Source organism: Lepisosteus platostomus, chromosome 9, assembly GCF_059453375.1.
Source record: "Lepisosteus platostomus isolate fLepPlt1 chromosome 9, fLepPlt1.hap1, whole genome shotgun sequence".
Lineage (NCBI taxonomy): Eukaryota > Metazoa > Chordata > Actinopteri > Semionotiformes > Lepisosteidae > Lepisosteus > Lepisosteus platostomus.
The window spans coordinates 49,833,025-49,854,267 of record NC_142619.1 but is presented as its reverse complement, the minus strand read 5'-3'; the positions used below and the strand labels follow the sequence as shown (position 1 = coordinate 49,854,267).

General features: G+C 38.1%; 1 protein-coding gene across 2 annotated transcripts in view; it reads right to left on the bottom strand.

Annotated features, from left to right (window-relative positions):
• exoc4 (exocyst complex component 4) overlaps window positions 1-21,243 on the bottom strand; it is a 225,777-nt gene that overhangs the window by 182,075 nt on the left and 22,459 nt on the right. For both annotated transcript variants that reach the window (XM_088645406.1, XM_088645407.1), the window contains exons 6-7: window positions 19,208-19,451; window positions 10,690-10,867 (exon numbers count right to left, since the gene is read on the bottom strand). In XM_088645406.1, the coding sequence (XP_088501532.1) occupies window positions 10,690-10,867; window positions 19,208-19,451 (422 nt within the window). The remainder of the gene's footprint in view (window positions 1-10,689; window positions 10,868-19,207; window positions 19,452-21,243) is intronic.

Sequence of the window (21,243 nt, the reverse complement as noted above, 5' to 3'; positions counted from 1 at the left end):
TTATATTATAAATCTGTATGTGTTTTTTTCATATCTGATAAACAATGAAGAATACTTTTAGTCATGCAACACTGATAAACAGTTAGACACTGAAGGGTTAAGTGTATTATACTAGTGAACAGGAATTGCAGAGAACAAAGATCTTAAAAATTTACAATGCCTTCATAAGATACTGAACAACTGCAAATAACTGTGTTAGAACCAGAATTTTTAATGCACATAAATACGTTTTTCCTTGATTCACACAACAAAATATTTTCAATGTAAAAAATGTGGAAAATGAAAAACAGAAACATCTTGTTTGCTGAAGAATGCATGCCCCGAGTCAATACATTGTAGGGATTACAGATTTGAGTCTTCTTGGGTATGCCTCTTTTAAGCTTTGCACATCTGCATTTGGGGATTTTTGCATTCATTCACCTTCTCATAAGTTCAAAGTTTTTTTTTTTTGCTGACTGAAGCAAGTTCTCCTCAAGCATTTGCCTATATTTGGCTTCACTGACTTTTCCTTCTATCCTAATAAATGCCACAATGCCAGTTGCTGAAAAACAACCCAGTAAGATGTTGCTGCCATCATCATGCTTCATGGTAGGGATTGTATGACACAGGTGATGAGGTACACTCAGTTTGTGCTAGGCAAAGCAAAGCACTTTGCATCACAAATTACAAGTTTTTCAGCAGACCAGGAAAACATTTACCACATGATCTCAAGGTCTGCCATGAGCCTTCGTGCATCTTACATAGAGGATAAACCTGTATAGTGCAGCAGTTGTTGCTGGCCTTGGACAGGATCTCTGATTCCAACCACGGAACTCTGTCAGGGTTGCCAAAGGGTCCTGACCAAAGTCCTACTTTCCCCGTTGCTCATTTTGGAAGAATGGCGTGCTTTAGGAAGCTCCAGGGAACTTTCTGCACCCTAGATATGTTTTATACCCCTTCCTAAATCTATACCTCCTCACTATTCTATCAGTGTTTCACAAACAACTTCTGGGTCTATATGGTAGTTTCTGTCCTAAAGCGCAATGTCAACTGAGGGACCTTTTCTAATCTCTTCTTCCAATTCAGAATTGCAGGGGAGCTGGAGATTATCATGGCAAGCAATAGGCACAAGGCAGGGTCTCCTGAAATCATGTCAGCCAATTCAACTGAGAAGGAAATTCATAGCAAAGGGGGTGAACAATTGTTCCATTTTGACCTGATAGAGCAGGGGATGGCAAACTTTTCAGAATTGGTGTGCCAAAAGTCAACTCATGCACATGTTATTAAAGATTTCCGTGCCATGCATAATTTGTAATGTCAATAATAGCCCAACCTACAGTACGTTTATGAATAAAAAACTAATAAAATACAATATCTAAAATCAGGAAATGAATATGCACATATTACCATGTAGTGTGATCCTTACTGAAAAACACGTCACTCATATTGAAGATGGTTTAATCCAATCTAATAAAATATTTGACCAAAACATTACAAATCATGAGAGCTGAAAGAAATATCTACTGCCAGTTCTCGCAGGTACTGTACACACCAAACTCAGCAACACAGGTTATGCGATGCTTTGAAAGTTCTTTAAGATGTTACAGTAGGTGCGGAAAGTTGAGGCGTCAATGTCCAGAGAAAAACTGGTAAGTCTTGCAATCTTTGATCTGCACCCTGCATTTGATCATTCATATGAGTGGTGAAGTTGGCTAGACTCAAGAGTTCTGCAACCCATTTTTCAGCGTTCAGTTAAAGGTACAACATAGAGCACAAACAGACCAAAAGGGCTGAAATGAACAGCTTCTAACTTTGCTTTTTAGCAAACTGCCATTTTGGCCAAAATGCTTGGCTTTATACTTAAATGCAATAAATGTTGTCAGCGGCACAGATTTCCAACTTTCCTGTGAAAACAAAAATAATTCTGTAAACTAAATTAATTGTATTTTGTACCACAAAGAGCTTTCATTGGGTAGTATGGCGTAGAGAATTACAGAACACTTAAGCCAAGTCATAGTTTTTATGGTGTGTTAACTTTGTTTCGGGGCTTATTAAACATTCAGCGCATGTGTTGCTATAAATCCCTTACACATCCAATACTTTATTGCCATAACAACAAATCGCATGGAATTTGGTAATAATTATTTGCATGCCAATAATAGCATACATGCCGTAGGTTGCTGACCCCAGTGATAGAGTAATTTGTGTGGATCAGTATAATAAAAGAATCTCATATAAATATGTTTCTATTTGAAATCCAAAGAAAGTGAATAGGTTCTGAAGGCAATGTGTTTACTTCTTGACAGTCATGGGTTCTCAGTGCTCCGACACTACCGCATCACTAAAATGAACCAAAATTCTGTGAATGTCATGGAAAATTGCCATCATCAAGCCATTTAAAATTCTAATAGCAGGTGCTGAACAAAGCTGTTTCAATGCTGTAATATTTTTGGCCACTTACCAACATCTTCTGCGAGCTGTGCTCATCACCAAGTGTAATTTAAATAAACTGAGTAAACTAAACATCCAACTTTACATAAAAAGAGTCAATATACGTATGGAAATATTTTCTAAAAACATAAGAACCAAACCTCCACAACACAATGTTATGAAATTGTATTTTCATACAGTCTGTTAGCTCCTTTACTATCAAGAAGGCTGTGAACTATGGTTTTCTAGGTCCAACAAATGACTGTACAGCAAAACAGTTTTCAAACACATTGCACAATTCTGCAGCTTTATAGCGTGTGATCCAATTGTTTCTTTTGTCTAAATTTCTTTTTAGCATGTAATCACTAATCCTCTTTTTTTTCCTTTTAGGTACAAATGAAACTTTACCAGTTTGTCACATGCTGTAAAGTAAATTGACAAGGAAAAGCACCTCAGATCAAAGAAGGGACAATTTATTTTTTTATTACCTTTAAATTACTGAGATTACTGAGAGTTTTCCACTATCACCATCACATTAACGGCTCACTTTCTGCTTTAATGTATTGGAGAAAAATCGCATCATTAGCATCCTGCCACTTGCATGTGACAGCAGTTTAATGAGAAGGATGCGATGCCTTGAAGAGTGTTCTCCATGAGACTGACCTATTCCACTCCCAATTTTCTTTGAGCAGCCTTCAGCAGAGGATGTGAACGAATGCTCTAAAGACACGTTACCTTATTATCTGAATTAACAACGGCTAACAGGGAAAAACAGGCATTCTCACTTATTAACATTGCTTTTACTCAAATCAGTACAGTTATTTTAAATTTCATTGTAGTGGTAAAAGACAATGACGAGGGGTTTTCTAGTTTCTCCAAAAAAATTATAATTTTAATTTAATTTTAAAGAGTAAATTATATGTTGCTGTATGGTTTTTTTCTGTCCTCACTGCTAGCATCTTTACAATCTTTTTTCAGAACTTAAAAGCACGCAATACAGTAAACAATGTCCCCATGTTTTTTAAGCAGTCCAGCAAATAAACATGTGTACTACGATGACATAATAGGTATAAGTCTTGTAGCATGCCTGTAAATAGTTTTATAAAACCTTTTCTTAAATCCTAGAAGAAACAAGTGTTGTCACTTTGTTTAAAATATCACAAGTACTTCAATGAAGTTGCAAACTGAGTTTACACTAGTAGCTTAGAGCAGGCGGATTTCTATGCTGACTCTTTTCATCTTTTATTTTCTTTTTTCTCGTTATTAAATTGCCTTCATTTTCCTACAAATTATCAATATGTAGTGTTTATAAACATTTATATTTGAACCAACATCTAAAAGATGTCTCTAAAAGATGCTCTGGATGAGTGACAGTACAGTATGTCTAAGACTTAATTGAACCATAAACTAAAAGGAAAAGAAAGAACCAAAATTTCCACAGATGCCAGCTTCTCTGTGTAAAAACTTTCATTACAAGCTCCCCTAAGAACATGATATGCTTGATTATCAACCGTAACATGTACTGCCATCTGAGATTTGTCATTCAAGCTCAAACACTTTCAAAAGATACAATCAACTAGGAAATAATAACATGAATGACTGAATAACAAAACCCATTTCACATAATGAGCATTCTAATCAAGAGAGATTACATTATCTACCATCTCAGCTGTGGAAATTACAGAGCCCCTAGCACCTTGGTTGGCATAACACTATAAATGATGCTTAGCCTGGAAACTGACATGATGTGTAACATCTTTCAGGACTTCTAAAATAAAGTTCAATTACAGGGGTTTCATGACAGAAGTCTATCCCTGTTGTATTGACCATTAGCACTCCTTTAGCTTTCAGATTCGTCAAATTTACATTAGATGCTCGATCTAACATCAGTGAAGTTCTTGCCCAATCTCTGCACACAAGGTTTCATAATGAGAATGAACAGCATTGAAAGGGCGCATTTAAACTACTGACAATTAGTAGGCATACCATTAAAACAGGCTAGCTAATTTTTTTGCATATCTTCTGCAATCCACGTTCCCCACACCTTTTCATTGCAAAGCTATCTATAATCTCAATTCAGGGAAAAGAAGAAAATCAACAAACATCAGATTTTCCACAAAGCAAAGATCAGAAGTGAAAACTAATTAGAAGTATGAGGCACGGGTATACCCAGAGGCTTGTGGTTGTGGAACAAGCCGATACCCTGGTATGTTTCAAGAAATGGCTGAATGAGATCCTTAGATCAATAAACTATTAACTACCAAACGGGCTAGATGGGCTGAATGGCCTCCTCTTGTTTGTAAACTATCTTATGTTCTAACAAATTCCAAGAAGCTTTATAAAACTCCATAACTATGTGACATGCGTTTTACACCAGTGGGCCGGTGAATGAGGATGGCAGGTCATCACCCAAAGCTTTCTGGGGAATGTAGTTCAGACAAGGGCTGTCAGCTTGTCTGAACCTACCTCTTTCTCACACCTTTGTTTTCAAACTGCAAACCATGGCTAATAACTCAAAACCCGAACCCGTGATCCCGTTGACCACACCAAACTGGAGCCTTATGTTGGCATTTGAAATACTCGACAAGGCATAGTTCTTTAGCTTCATGACTACTTTCAGAAAACGTGCCCCACGCCTTAACCACAATGCACTAAATGAACAGCTTCCATAAGAGGGTTTACTTTCTCGTGATCCAGTAATGACAAGCCACAAATGAACCAAAAGCCCTTACTCACTGCCCCTCTCCCACAAACACCTGCCAACTGAATAGAGTTATCAACATTAACTAACTGGGTCGGTAGGAGAACAGAGGAAAAAAAAGACAGAAAAGGCTGTCCGATAAATTCTTAAACTGATGGAGCAGCCACTAGCGGCAAGTGTGAAAATCACCTAGGAACAGCTGAGGGCATGTGGATCAGATGATGAAGCAAAGCTCCATCTTCTTTATTTATATAAGCCCCTGCATCGGGAGTGGTTTTACACTTCACAGTAATAAAAGACATGTAAGCCCTGTCAATCTCAAAGCTTTCCAAATGATTATTTTCCATCACATTTTATTACCTTCGAAATGCTTTGCAAATTGTGAAGACAGAGTTTCTTGTAAATTAAAGCAACCTTACAAGGTAATGAGACCCGGCAGTGATGAAATCCTCTGCATATTAATTATTTTAAGACAAATTGAAAGAGGGTCATCAAAAAGACCACGTTAAACTGCTCAAGCTTTCTTAAAGTGAAGTTCAATGTATCCACATTTTTTTCTTTCAAAAACATCAAAGTACTGTACCTCTCGTTGTTAGGAGAAACACTCTTCATATTTTTAGAAATTCTACTATGTACAAGTACAATTAAGAGAGAGAAGACTCCAATGTATTAAGTGGTTAAATAGAATGCACAATGTGAATTATTAGTTCAGAATTATTAGAAGAATTTTCAATATATCTGCATTGTTCTCTATTCTGGTCAACTGGAGTGCTGCCTGCATTCTTATTTATCACAATGCATTTAATTAATTATTCTTCCACAGCAACTTCAGTGCACGGTAAATGTTTGGAACACATATTTTTGAGTTTTAACTATCCAATCAGGAGCTACAAAGACTGCTTCCTATTCATAAAAAACTAAATTCTTTAGAAGTCCCAACATTTAAAGAATTGCAATGTCACATCAGATTAAACATGACACAAATACGCTTGCAATTGGCTGTCACACAAGATACCACCAGATCCAGAGTTTTTCTGATGCAGTCCGAAAGACACCAGGATAACAGTAATATTGTCAATGTTAAGCTGCAGTTGGCCAACACACTGGACAGGAGAGAAAGTGTACAGCTTTGTTGTCTTCTAGAATGTCAGCTTGACTTCTATCTTGATTGGGTTGCAAAAGATTGCAACAGAGGGTCCATAAAATATAATAATATGACAAAGCAACAGGACAACAATCAATTCTTTTTACTGATGAAACCCGTGAGTAGAGCCATTTAAGGTGACGTCCTGGTGGTACTTCCATAAAACTTTCACTTCTATACTGCATTTTTTTTTTCAATTTTAGGTTACAAGCATGGATTCAAAATTTGAACATTACAGTAGGATACATTGTTTTGCCCTGAATGTACCTTGTTCATTTTTTAATTCTTCATTAGGATAATGATAAAACTGGAGCGACAAAGCATATCATAACTCTAAACTGTATGCCACCGTGCTACCCCTGTTATAATGGCATGTTTTAGAATTAACTGACAATACAAACTTAATCCTCTCATTGCTGATTTGGCTGCTAAGGGAACCCTGGTCACAGTCAACTGGTGACATGACTTAGATTCGAACCTGTGATGCCTGAATCACAGAGTAAGCACGTTTACCAGGTGAGCCATTGGGGTGTTGTGACAGTACATGCTCAAAAACATCTAAGAAAGGTAAACAGAAAAGAAGCTTTTCTTTACAATGATATTGTATTTGCTTTGAAGAACTGTTGGATATTGGCTGACATCGAGAATGTTATTCGAGTCAAATCGCTTAGACGGGCCACATGAAAAACAAAGATTTTGTTGCCAACTACTACAAAAAATACATAAACCACACCTGGCAAAACCAAAAAAATTGCCAGTTGAAGAGACAGATGAATGGCTGGGTTTGCTTGAGGGCTGCCACCTTTTCCACAGAAAACGCCAGAAAACTACTGCGCTGGCTTTGATGGAAGCCTCCAACTTTGCAATCCTGCACTGTTTTCATATTTTAACTCATCTGCTGAGATAAGGATCCCCTCTCACCAGACTCTCCACGATAAAAATCCCTAACCCTTACACCCATCCTCAACCTCTTACAAACTTAATCCTGCTGGTAGAAAAAGTCTACAAACTCTGGATCTGGGCTTCAAAGAGGAAGAAGGGAAGAATCTCCATGAAAAGTGACCGACTGCAGAATCCAGGACACTGACAAGAGTCCATCTCCCAGACCCAGATGTAAATAGTCTTCCACAATATACAGTATGAGAATTATTTGTACTTAAGCAAAAAGAATAATTAAGAAAACAGAGGATTAACTTCACTGCCCTCTTACCACTTCTAAACTGATACTTATATGTGAAACAGAGATGGGGAAATCACATTGAACCATCAGAAAATATACCTTTCTATTTGAATTAACAAAGCTGAAACCCCGTAAAAATGTGTTGGGCATGCAGACGAGATTACTGCAAATTATTTTATTTTATCCAGCCCACTGAAGGACAGTTAAATTCTGACATTCATCAAAAAGGTATTAGTTAAATGGCTGCACCAAGCAAAGCTAATACTAGATTGAGCAGCTATGAATCAAGTTTGTAATCAAAGCATGTGAACTTCTGTCAAGAAATTATAATTAGGGTTGCCTGTTTTCAGTTCATATTACTACAAAACCAATTTACTTAAAATAATTCTTGTGCATAGTCTTTAGAAACAAAGTCAAAACAGATAATTTAATAATCAGGCTGGGTTTGATGAGCCTTCATTTTTACTCTGCAGCATCAAAAAGATGTACAAAAAAAGCAGTATACTGACTGCAAAGGAAATAGCATTGTTATTATAAGAGAAGAAAACTCACTATTATTATTAGTTTAACAAGCAGGGGATATGAATTACAGAAACCATGTGTAATGTGTTGAGAATATCTTTAAAGTAAACTTGTTTAACAAGCACACAATTATGTATACAGTATATATCGGGAAGTTAGTAGAGGTCTGCTTGTTTGGTCATACTAAAATATGTATGATTTCTCCTGGCTCCAGACATGGTTTTGCAATGCTACTTACAGTTTTAAAGGTAATTGCAGGTATTTCTATAATAATTTAGTATGAGATCATGTGATTATAACACAATTTTTATTTCTGAGTAAAGTGCTTTACAAGATGCTCGAAACTCTGGAACAGTAGGATGGAATAAGAGGACTGGTATTACCGAGACGCATGTCCAAGGTTATAATTACCTGTCACCTTGTTGGTTGTTTAGTTACCCATTTCCATTTTTATTTATTGCTGTTCACCTTATTCCACCCTGCCCGAATGAGCTTTGGAAATCCCGGTCACGCTTGGCTAGTGCCATGACCCCAGACTCAAACCCATGATCACAGAGCTCAGCTTGTGCTGAGGTGAGCACTCTCCCAGACTCAGGAGAACCCCAGACATTTGTTTAGGCCCTAAGAAAGTCTGCAGACAAGAGGCTATCCAGCCCATTGAGCCCATCTTGATACTAGTAACAACCTGATCCTGAAATCTAATCCAGCTGTTTTTCGAAAGAAGCAAGGATATCAGTTCCACAATGTGGCTGGCTAACTTATTCCATACTACCACAACACTTTTTCAAAAAAAGCCTCATTTGTCCTCAGCTATAAATGTACTTCCTCCTAGATGTCTTTTATGCCTAGTGCTTGTTGCACTGTTCACTGCCCCTGAGAATTCTGAATACCTGAAGCAGGTCCCTTCTCAGTCTTCTGTATTCCAGACTACAAAGAGTTAGTTCTTTTAGTCTGTCAGGCTAGTGGATCCTGCTGTGGGGGTCAGGCTTTATTACACTGCACCTGGGTGTGACTTCTCTTCTGGAGCTCAGCACAATAGGCCTGTTAGAAACCAATTGTTAAAAGCAATAAAAAAATGTTTGCACGAGTTCCAGGTTATTTCCCCAGGAGGATATTTTGTAAAAACGTTCAGTGTAACTCTCTCATTATTTAATTTGGTATGCGGCATCCCAAAACTTAGCTAGAAAACACAATGATTTTATTTTAGAGACCTGTGCCGCTTTCTCCCATTACACCTGGGAATAGCAATGCCACACTTCCACAGGCAGAATGCATAATAAAATTCCAAGTCTTTTATGTGATCTGTCTAAGAAAGCTGTCAGAGACACTGTGATAAACAGTTCTCCTTTTCTTTATACCCAAACAGTGGGTAGCCTTCTTGGCCAATGAAACAAGTGTAAAGAGGATGAATGTGCTATTGCTGTGATAACACGAAGAGGGGAAAAAAAAGCTGTTAAACTCCTGAATCTGCTGCCTGCCTGCCTCCTGGCTGTCTGCCTGCTGTCATTTTAGCAGATTGATACAAATGAGTTACTGAGCTAACTGCATGATAGCTTTTCTCCATATTAAGCGCAGGCCTTTGAGAAGATAAGAGTGAAAAAAGCTGAAAAACAGTTAATGGTTACATATGAAACTCTTCATTCCATAGAAAACAAAATGAAAGTACGTATCAAGGACAGTGAAGGAAACAAGAAGCTGCAGAGCTTTATGCTAAAAATTATGTACGTTTGCAATAAAAGAATGAGTAATGGCAGAGCTGAACGGGATTTCTCAAGAGGAAAACCATTCAAGCAGACTGGCAAATATCAATATTCCCTTGCTTCACAAAGATGGATTAAACAGAAAATAAATAAGAAAGCATTAAGATTTAGATTAATTAAAAATAACACTTAAGCAGCTAAATGTGAAGGTTTGTAGCACCTGCCACAGAAAACTATGTAAAACACACAATTCACCGACATGTTACTCCTACAGTGGGCTTCAGGCAGGACTTAGAATGGAAAGAAAACTGACATTTTTAAAAGGAGCTAAAAAACTGAGCAGACTGGTTGTTACTGGTGGCCACACATCTAGCAGGCCTTTTGTCAGAGTGCATCAATGTAAGCTGTTTTACCTTTGAATGAGGTTGATATGCAACCGTTATTCAGTTCTTGTATTAATACGTTGTCTTCTCTCATTCTTTGAGTGTATTACTGCACCTCAGAAGAGAAACATGAAATATTAAGCCCTATTTATCTGTCATAAAACTGTAGTGCAGGGTTCAGCCTAATGAGCTTCTACTGGAGCTAACATAACAGGATTTAGCTCTGTCTTGGAGGGAAAATCCCATTACAGAACATGAGGTACAACGTATTAAGTCTGCATATCCATGCCCAGCCCATCATAAGAGTGCCGTGAATGGTGAATTAGGAGGTCCTAAGAGGGTGATTTCAGATGTGGACTAAAATAATTGTGGGTTAACTCGACTCACCAGAACCAGGACTTCTTTTACTATTCCAATTCCGGTCTGTTCTCCAGTGGTCAAACTGTTGCAAACTAAACCACTGCATCACTGTCCACTTCATTCTTATTTATACTTACACTGAGCCCACAAAGTCCATGGCACTGCTGACACCGAAGTGTAACACTTAAGGATTATCTTCCCTCTTCTTAAATACCCAGTTAAACAAGCTTATAATGGGTTATTGTTCAAAGTATTTTGGAAAAGAATAGATTACCTCAACATTTGCTCACCTGGAGAACCGTTTGTATCTTGGCAAACACATCGGCCATGTCATACAGCTTGACGTGTCCCTCTTGGGCACCATTAGGGGATCTGACGATCTGCTGCAGGTGCCCCAGGACGATGCTGTGAGCAGCAGCCACAGCATTGAACTTGTCAAACAGCAGCTCCAGCAGCTCCAGAAGCAACCTTCAAACGGCCCAAAGAAGAGAATACACTTACACACTTACAATTGCACAAAGCTGAAGAATAAGAACTACACAAACACCTGTCAAGAACTGTCAGCCTACTAAAATGTTACTTTGCAGTTTTTGCATTTTTCAAACTTTTCAAGTTTAAGATCACACAAAATATTAGAAAATGTCTTATACAGTATCTTCCTTCTGTAAGAAGATATAAATCTGATGAATGGAAATAAAATTGCTTAGAAATGCACTTTGTTGCATTTTAATTTGGAGATTAGAATAAATTATCCTGCACTTATGAGTTGTGTTTACAAAGAGTGGATTTTTTGTCACTTTCTTTAACAACAACCTATCTGCAATAAAACCCTTAGCTAAAGTTCAGTCCAGCCTAACTTTAAAACTAACTGTGTTAGCCTAAGATACAAAGATAGCAATCCACACAAAAAAAGGAAAACTAAATCAGCTGAGAGCTAATATCTTGGTTTTCTGTTAAAACACGTTCCATTTTTTCCAAATGTTTTGCTTCCATGTGAATTTTAAATGTCTACAAACTGAAGTTTTATCATATAAGCCATTTAAAAGAACTGTTAGAACATAAAATGGTTGATATGGTTGACGAAACATGATAAAGGGGGCTCATATTTTTGCTTTCTAGAAATACAGTCGACAAATGTGATTTTTGAAAGTCGACCTAAACCTTTCTCGTCTGTACAATGAACTGTGCTATGATCCTTTCATGTCTCTGTGACAGCTCCTCCCCAATGCCTGAGCAATTTTCATATTGATTTTTAAAAGGAGGTAAGACAGCTTAGTATAACAGTATCTCCATTATTTCTTTCCCGGATACGGACATAGTGCTGTTACAACATACGGCATTAAGTAACCACCCTAATTCTTAATTATTCACTGGAACAATTAGTCAATTGGACAAATGACACTGTCTTTAGATTTTTCTAAAAACCATGGCCCTCCAGAGTCAGGGTCACCTACTCCTGCTCTCCACAGATTGATGCCAGTCTGCTGTGCTTGGAAATGTAGGAGTCGAAAAAAAACGCCCTGTGAAATGCCAAAACATAAATCACTTTTCTCATTTCGCCATACAGGCCATTCACCGAGAATAAGTGCGCAAACTGTTAAAACTTCTAAAGATGATTTGGGAAACTGCTGTTTCATAAGATAAACATTTCCATCCATCCATCCACAGTAAGCCACTTATCCTGGCAAGCAGGCTGCCGGCTATCCCCAGAGGCATAAAGCACAAGGTGGAACTAAGATTCCAGGGCTGCCGTTTCCCCTTGGATGGGATGCCATTGCATTGGCAGATAAAACTTTTAGATGCTTTACCTATTTTGATTAATTTGAATACACTGTACAAAAAAAGGGCGTGGCACAATGGTTAGCACTGCTGCGTCGCAGCGCCGGGGCCCTGGGTTCAATTCCAGACCTGAGGTGCCCTCTGTGAGGAATTCGGAGGCTTTCCCCGTGTTTGCGTGATATTTTGTCAGGTGTCTCCGGTTTCCTCCTACAGTCCAAAGGTCTACTGGTAGGTTAATGGGTTTCTGGGACAAATGGCCCCGGTGTAAGTGTGTGTGTGTTTTTGCCTGCGTGTGCCCTGTGATTACTTGATTACATGTTATTTATGTTATGTTATTGCTATTGTGTTACTGTCTATTGTCTTATCTTCTGTCCTATTTATATACTGCACCTGAGTGACTAATGAGAAACACTTTTCATTATACTATGCACCTGTGTAAGTTTAATGACAATAAAGTTGAATTGTTGAATTGTTGTTGATGAACTGGCATCCCTGGCTTGCCAAGGTAATTGCTGACTCCCTTGTGAGCCTGTACTGGATAAAGTGGCTAGAAATATATATATTGTTCCTGATATATGTACAAAAAGAAATTAAATACAATTACTTAACAACAGTTCTGGCAATAAAAGTCCTTAAAAGTGACATCTGGATGATTTGTATTAAGGTGAGATGGACAAGCTGTGGGGGGGGTACGACCAGGAGTAACACAAACTTCAGTCCCAGGAACAACAATCTTAAATACCTGTCCTGTCAACTACATTAATGATGCATATTGGATTTAAAAAGCTCAATAACAAGAATAGCACTGCAGTACCCTGGGTTCAAACCATAGCCTTTTAATGAATTCCAATGGGAGCCCTGATGCAACTGAAAAACCTATAACATGATAAAATTAGCTGAGGTGAAAAAATGCTCCTAATGTCATGAGAAAAGCTCTCACATAGAGGCAAGACATTTGTCTTTTTTTTGTTACTGTAGCTATTTTGTCAATCTGGGTAAAACTGGTCTGTAAAAAGTCAAGATAATATATCACATTATATTTTTACAAGTATGCACTATGCAAGACCGTCTCAACCACACACACACACGTTTCAGGAAATGAAATGAATGTAATTAAATAAATAGTATTCCAAAATAGTTTTCCATCTACATATTGGAAGCCTCTGGGTTGTGACATAGTGTATCTTCTCACGTAAGGTATAAAGCGCATACACAAAATATAGACACCTGCTTCTCAAATAAGCTCTCCAGATGATTTTTGTGGGAACGAAAGTGTCATGACAATCAGGGTTCAGGTTCTTTTGCAAATATATTTCATGAAAATGTGATGCTGTTCTGTTACTTGTGTTAAAGTTAATGGAACGTAGCAGTAAATTAACGTGTATTTCCCTTCCAATCAAAAGACACTCTTACTGGCTGCACCTCACGCCACTGCTGGGAAAATAAAGCAGCAATTTGGGTTTCACCACATCCATCAGTGTGGGTGTAAAGTTCAATATTATTTTATGACATTTGATGTAGGGAAAACTTAATTTAGCTGTTACACCCCTTATCAGTCACTGGATTTAAAGATGCTGATGATATGCAGAACAATTTCTTGTGTGTACAAATCATAAATCAATTGTCTGTTTGTTTAGAATTTGAGAAGCTCAATTATTTATAAACACATCTCAAATGGACTCTTTCAGGTCAGAAGATACGCTTAGTTAATCAACTAAGCGTAGCCGTTTCAGGGGGTTTCAGGCTGAGTATACTGGTGCATATTACCCCAAGTGCATTTTCCTGGTAATTCTCCCAGGGAAAGAGGCCTACAAACCCTTAGATGTTATTCTTCGTAACTTCCCAACTTGGGGCTGCTCTTCGAGAGATCTTGGCAGGAAAACTAGTACTTAGTAGAGTAACTGCAGTCTTAAATATTTTCAATTTGCAGACTGTCTGACAGTAGATGGCTGAAGCCCCAAATGTTTAGAACTGGTTATGTATCCCCCTCCAGGCTGATGAACATCAACTACTCTTTCAGAGGATATCACTGTGACCTTCTTGTGATCACGCATTATGAGTTTACAGTAACCTAAATGGCGTTGACAAAGCTCACAAAGTTTCTGACAATATGTATAGAACAGGGCTGACAAAAATCTTTATTTACTCATTACCAAAACTGAGTTTCAGTTGGTTTTTTTTCTATTTCATAGGTCGTCTCAGAAAACACTGATTGGTTAATATACTGTAAACCACCTGGTAATTTAAGAAAAGACATTGGATTAAACAAGGGTTTCATGCTATGAAATTGTAATTGACATAATTCTACTGGGGGTTTACAGACCGAGCCCTGTATTTGCTAGGGCTATTATTATTCGCTTTTATTGGTAGCTTATTAGCTGCTATGAGAGCAGAGTTACCACCTTGTAGGCAGACCTCATCAGATCTCAGAAGCTAAGCAAGGTTTGGCCTGTCTGTAATTACTGTAATTGGAGACCCCTAAAAAATCAGGTTTCAAATCCTGCTGCTGGACCGCATTTGTATCATATTCTGAAAAATGTATTAGAAATTAGGCTTTATATAAATTGCATAATTCCTTCTTAGAGGTTACATGAGGCGTGAAAGCAACATGACCATCCCTTTATGACCCACTTCTAAAAGATATAACATGCACAAAACTTTTCTTAACCTGAATCCTAAAGTTAACCCTAATGTTATCCCTACCTCCAATCCCAACGTTCGCATTAATTTTGAATATACTAGACCTAAAACGTTTCACACACCTGAAGAAGGCTCCACGGTTTTCTTTCTTTTTTTTCAGCATGGAATAAACCTATTACTTGTTCCTTTAAAGCCTACGCATGCTGACGCAGCTCCCCACCTGAACTACTGAAACGTTTTATGACATGCATGACAAATGTTACTTGTGTATCTTTCGGAACAACAATTATAAAGTAGCATGAATGTTGTTACAGCATATTACAACACCTCTATAAAGGTATAATTACAGTAGTCTGTTCACCCATTTTCCGACTGCTTCTTCCAATTCGGGGTCACAGGGGAACCAGAGCCTATCTGAGCAAGCAATGGGCACAAGCCAGGATACACCCCGGACAGGACTCCAGTTTCTCACAAGGCAGACACACAGGCACATACTGTACACAGACATGCACACGCTCATACCAAGTCCAATTTGCCCAAAAGCCAATTAACCTACCAGTATGTTTTTGGATTGTGGGAGGAAACTGGAGCACCTGGAGTAAACACAGGGAGACTAGACAAAGTCCACGCAGAAAACGATAACACCCCAGATCTGGAACTGAAATCCAGACTGCCAGTGATTCGAAGCAGTAATGATAACCACTGCACCACCATGCCACCTTAATCATAATAGAGTGCAAGCTATATAAAGCTTAACTCAAAGGCACAGTTATAGAAAATGTGTTTATCTCATTAAAAAAAAAAGTTTCCAGCAGTAAGACACTAAAAAAGGACCCTGCAGAAACTCACTACTTGCCTCAGTGTTAATGGATGCTGACACATACAAATTCCAATTAGAAACTGTGATACTATAGATAAAGGCATCAAGAAATCTGTAAAAGCTTATTCTCAAAGAAGACACATTTTGCCCTAAAAGCAACGTAATTGCTGCTCTAATTTTACAGATTTTATTATACACCACATAACTGCTGCTGCAAAGCCATTAGCCTCCATTACCTTTAAAACAACCATGGAACAGAAAGTTAAAAACAAGGAAAACATTTCATTAAGTGTAATCTTTGGGGTGGTGGCAGTACTCCACAGCAAAAAGGGAAGCCTGCAACAAAGAAGCAAAGACTGAATAACATCAGCATTTTAACATGTCAAGTTCTGAATTATTTCAGGCACAACGGTTAGGACATGCTGCAGGATTGTGCTGCTCTGATCCAAAATGGGCATAAACTGCTGATCTTCAATAAATCAGAACTTATGAATTCCCTGGCACAGCAGGTGAATCTCGGTAGCATACATAACTGAAGTTTCCCCCATGCCTCTTTTACTGCCAAAGGCTAAACTGCAAATGAAGCAGGAATAATCCTTTGAAACTTCATAAAATCAATGCTTAAAGTCTACTTATTTGTCAAATATCTTTTAAACCAAAGATGTTACAGGGTAATGGCCAGAGTAAAAGTGTTTTAGATAACCACTACTTTTACACCAAAACAGAAAAGAGAATGCCATTGACAAATTAAACACATAGTCAAAAATATCTGAAAGAAATATAGGAAATAAGACCTTTAAATCACATTGTCGATTAAATATAAAATGCCAACCTATCAATTTGTATTGCGTTATGAGAAAATATGATATTCCTTTAAACAATGTCAAAAGCCACTGTTCATTTACACATCCTCACTGCTAAGAATGAAATGAAAATAAAATGTGACACCACATGCATGGCAGGTAATGTGTTCTTAAGAATTTCTAAATGCCAATGTGACGTGCACACATGAAACAGAAAGGGCTCATTACACACTGATAAATGGAAAAGGAATACTAATGTTTCTGCAGTTGAGCCCCTTTCAAATGTGGTCTCCTGAACACCCAAGGAAGACTCCACATGCTGAATGCTGTTTCTATCTTCTTTTGTTTTACTTTTCAGAATGGAAGCTACTCCACTCATTTCTTTCCAGCTCACATGATGAGCCAGCTCTCTACCATAACATAAAAAAACACATTTTATGTTATGGCACTGGCAGAGATCAGTGAAACAGGGAAAATGCATCTGATACTCATCAACACTGAAGAAAACCCCATTGATATTGGTAAAATACTGCACAGAGAGAAAACAAAGTATGCTGAGGTGCTGGAATGAGGTTTAGGTGGCGACAGTGCAATGACAAGTGAGGCCATTAATGCCAACTTCAGAAAACATCCTGTTATTACACAGGAGGTCAATATCTTGAAAGCTGTATGGCATAATAGTTACATAAACACTAACATCAACATAATACTTTAATCTCCCAACACAAAAAAGCTCATTCCCTCATGCTAAAGGTCACTCCAAATGTTCAGCCTGCTATAGTAGCAGATCTTGACCCAATTAAGTACCTGTAGGATATGTTGGTAGACCCATTCATCGATATCAATCACCGGCACATAAAATCGCATTCAAGATTAAATGAAAAGGTATCTACCAGTCTCTGCCATGCCATATGCATGCATACAACATACTGTAACACTCATGCAGAGATGTTGGACTTGAATGCATCATGAGACTCAAAACATATTTCACTTTTAAACTTTGTCAGGTGCTTTTTATAAGAGCTGAAACCTAGAGAGTCCTGAATTTGTGTTTCAAGTGTTGGAGTGCTTTCATGTAACCACAGATAACTGGTGTCTTGCACCTCAATTTTGCATACTTCATATGCCATACTTTTTTATGAGTATGATGCCAGACTGGATTTCTGTTTCTGCAGTGGTTTCCATAGCAACAGTCTCCCACCTTCAGATGAGCAAGCAAATGCACTTTCATTAAACCCACCTTTATCTGGAGCTATTTCACACTGAGCCAACTTGTAGCCATATATACCAAGAGCAAACTGAAGTGCAGAAAGACAGCCTTTCTCCTGCCTTCACAGCTCATTCTTTAAAAAAGCCTAGTCTACTCAATGCTAAATGTGGATCATGGGGAACAGCAGTCTGATTTTTTCCTTGAAGTCCAAAGATACTACAAAGGAACAGCTGGACACCCAAATAATCTATATCTGCAGATCACCATTATTTTTGTGTTCTAGTTTTGTATTCATTTGTTTTCTCAGCATTCAAGCCTCACATAAAATGCTGAAGAGTATGAACGATTTTAATACTCACTTTGTGAATTTATATATTCATTGCCACTGAGAGATTGTAACATACTCAATACAGGGGGGATTATAAATGCAATGCACAAAAATAGAAAATAACTGTCTTGCTTTTGTCCTACTAGTAACTACACTCTGTATGTGCTGTGACTATCATTCTTTATTTAAATATTTTTTTTTACTTAAAAACCTAAATGGATGATATGTGTTAAAATGATCATTTATAAGATGTTTTAAAATGCGTCTCATTTAAGTGGAATTTGAAGCCAAGCTGTGTACATGAATGCTCATTTCACAAAGTAAGGCACGATCACATAAGATCCAATTCCTAAAAAATGCTCAATTCATTCTGATGAAAGAAAGGCTTCACAAATGTATCCCTTTCTTAGAAGATAGCTGTAATGAACCTGTTTTGCTTATCGTTTTCTCTGATTTTTCTTTAAATGTTCTCACCTGAGTGAGAAGAGGCATGGTCTTGATGTTGTCTCTGAATGGGAGGATCTGGCATTTCCCTACATTTCCCTGGGCGGAGCGGTGGCTCTGTAGCTAAGGATCTGCGCCTGTGGCTGGAAGGTTGCTGGTTCGCATCGGGAATCCTACTCCACTTGGCCCTTGAGAAAGGCCCTTAACCCCAACTGCTCCAGGGACGCCTTATAAATGGCTGACCCTGCGCTCTAACCCCAAGCTTCTCTCCCTATCTGTGTTTATGTGTGTCTCATGGAGTATGTGAAAAAGACAAATTCCTAATACAAGAAATTGTATATAGCCAATAAAGCGATCTTACATAAGATCTGTCAAACCATCCTGAAGTAGCCTCACACTCGCTCACACAGGTTTTTGTCCTGTGGTTTGACTGCTCATGAAGGGACTAAACTCTGATGTTTTCTTGACATGTTCACAGAGCCTTTTTTGTTTGATTTTTTCCTTCTATCTTTTGTATTGAATTTGTAATTTTATTTCACATAAATTGGGCAGTGTGATAGTAGTAAGATAGTTTGCGGAAGACTTTTTTGGGGGGGAAGTTTGGTTTATTTTGGGGGACTGAGTCAAGTTAGTGAGGTGGAGTATGTTTGGATAAAAACACATATATATTTATAATATTGTAACAGAACCGGGGTTTAGACCGCAATAGTAGCATAACAGCTTTTGCTACTATTTTACAGCTTTGACAGAAGCCATCGAGCTTTTGCATTTTCCCGAGACTGACCTGGGCTGATTCTCCTGTGAGAGACTCTCTCCTCTCTGGTAGGCATGGTCTCCTATCTGAGTGGTGGACCTCTTGACAATCTGCTTCAGCTCTGGCTCCAGGCGGTCTGTGATCGCCTTTATGGTCTCAGGAATCTTCTTCAGCTTGGCCAGACCCTTGATGAGGACTCCCATGAACACGCCACTGTTCTCCTCTGGGTCCACATCCAGGTCCTCCTTCACCTCCTGGAGATTTAGCTCTCGAACTACAAAAACAGGCAGTTCCACCATCTCATCCACAGAAACTTCTCTGACAGTAAAGACCATTGTGATGTTAAGCCTCAGAAAGTTTAAATTCTAATCGGCAACACAGTGCTCCTGATCATTCCTTACGGGCCAACAGCTTCACAACACAACCCATCAGGAGGGGAAGTGAAAAAGTGCTTGACCAATTCAAATCAGGGGGAGCTTTAGGTAGGCCAGATTGTGCAAGCCCACAGTGCCATTCAGTCAGGATACTGTGGATAACTCATCTGAAAAGCGCCAATCCATCTTAAATTACCAAATCGGGACCTCAATCCAATGTTTCCCCTGAGGGATTGCCCCTACAGTTAGCACAGTTTCCATGGTCATCAGAGTGGGGCTTTACTTTGGATGTCCTGAGTCACAAGATTCTTCTAAATACAAAATATATCAGGTTCTAAGAATATGAGTATTTGGGGGTTCTTTCAGACACAATGTGACACAATAACAGATGTTATCAATGAAATTAAAGTCTCACAGGGCATATATGAGAACATCTTCCATTCTGGTCCAGCAGGAAGAGTCCCACCTGTTACCACAGCAACCTAGGTTTCCTGGGAGGTCACCCATCCTGCTACTAAGGCCCTGCCCTTATTATATGGACAATGGTCAGTACAATCAACACTGAATTAATCGGACAGAATGGGAATATTTCAACTTCCCCACCTGCATTTTCTGTCAAAGCCTAGCAGACTGAAACAATGACCGTTTTTCAAAACGATTCAGAAAAGTGCAATAACAGGATACAAAAGGTGGCTAATTAACATGACAGTTTAGCCTGGAGGTTAAATGGTTTGCAGTCAGCGTTTCACTGTTTTATTTTCAGTTTATAAATGATGCTATCTCCGCATTCATCATGTATTTCATCCTGAGTGATGGACAAAAAAAGGGCTAATTTCATATTCCCCTGGAACAACATTATTCATAATATTATTAAATTCTGTATTTGATCTGGATTTTAATTTCCTGAGACAGCAAAACCATAGAAGAGCTAATGTTTATAATAAGTTAATGGACTTTAGTATTTCAACTGTAGTTTGCAAAATAATTACTACAATTACCAACAACAACAAATTAGGCATGTGCAGGCCATTAAACCTATCTGCATTTACAAAGAAGGAAGCTTGCCAACAAAAAAATATATTGTTATTGCAATACATTTAGACCAAGCAAATACTAATTGCCATTTTTTAGGTAATGGTGGCAAAACAGCTATTAGAAAGGTAATTACTTTAGCACTCAGCGTAAATGAAAGCAGTTTTTACCTGTTTTAGTAAATTCCTCATAAAAAGAAAATTAGGGGGAATCTAACCACTTAAAGGGAAAATCTGTGAGGACTTCAAAATGGGGATCAGAAGGTGACAGGTCATCCTAAGTGATGATTTTTATGTAACACTTCAAGAAAAAAATATCTTATTTATTTCTTAAATATTCAGTGGGGCTGGTTTGTTATGAAATTTTGCTACACTTTGGCAAAATCTAAAGTGTGGTACATTTGCAGATGTCATTTCAGCAGACTGGTGATACTTCCTTTGAATTGATGGCTGGTTCGGTTGGCCTGCAATTATATTTAAAGACTTGCTATTACGTCTGCTGTCAGCAAGAGAAAAGAAGGAGCAGAAGAACAGATTCTAGTAAAATCTACAGTGTATATATATTCCTATTTGCATTTTTAACACCATTATCTGCACTGAAAGGCAAAACACCGCATTAGGCACCAGTTATGTTGTGACCTCACACTGATCTTAATAACAT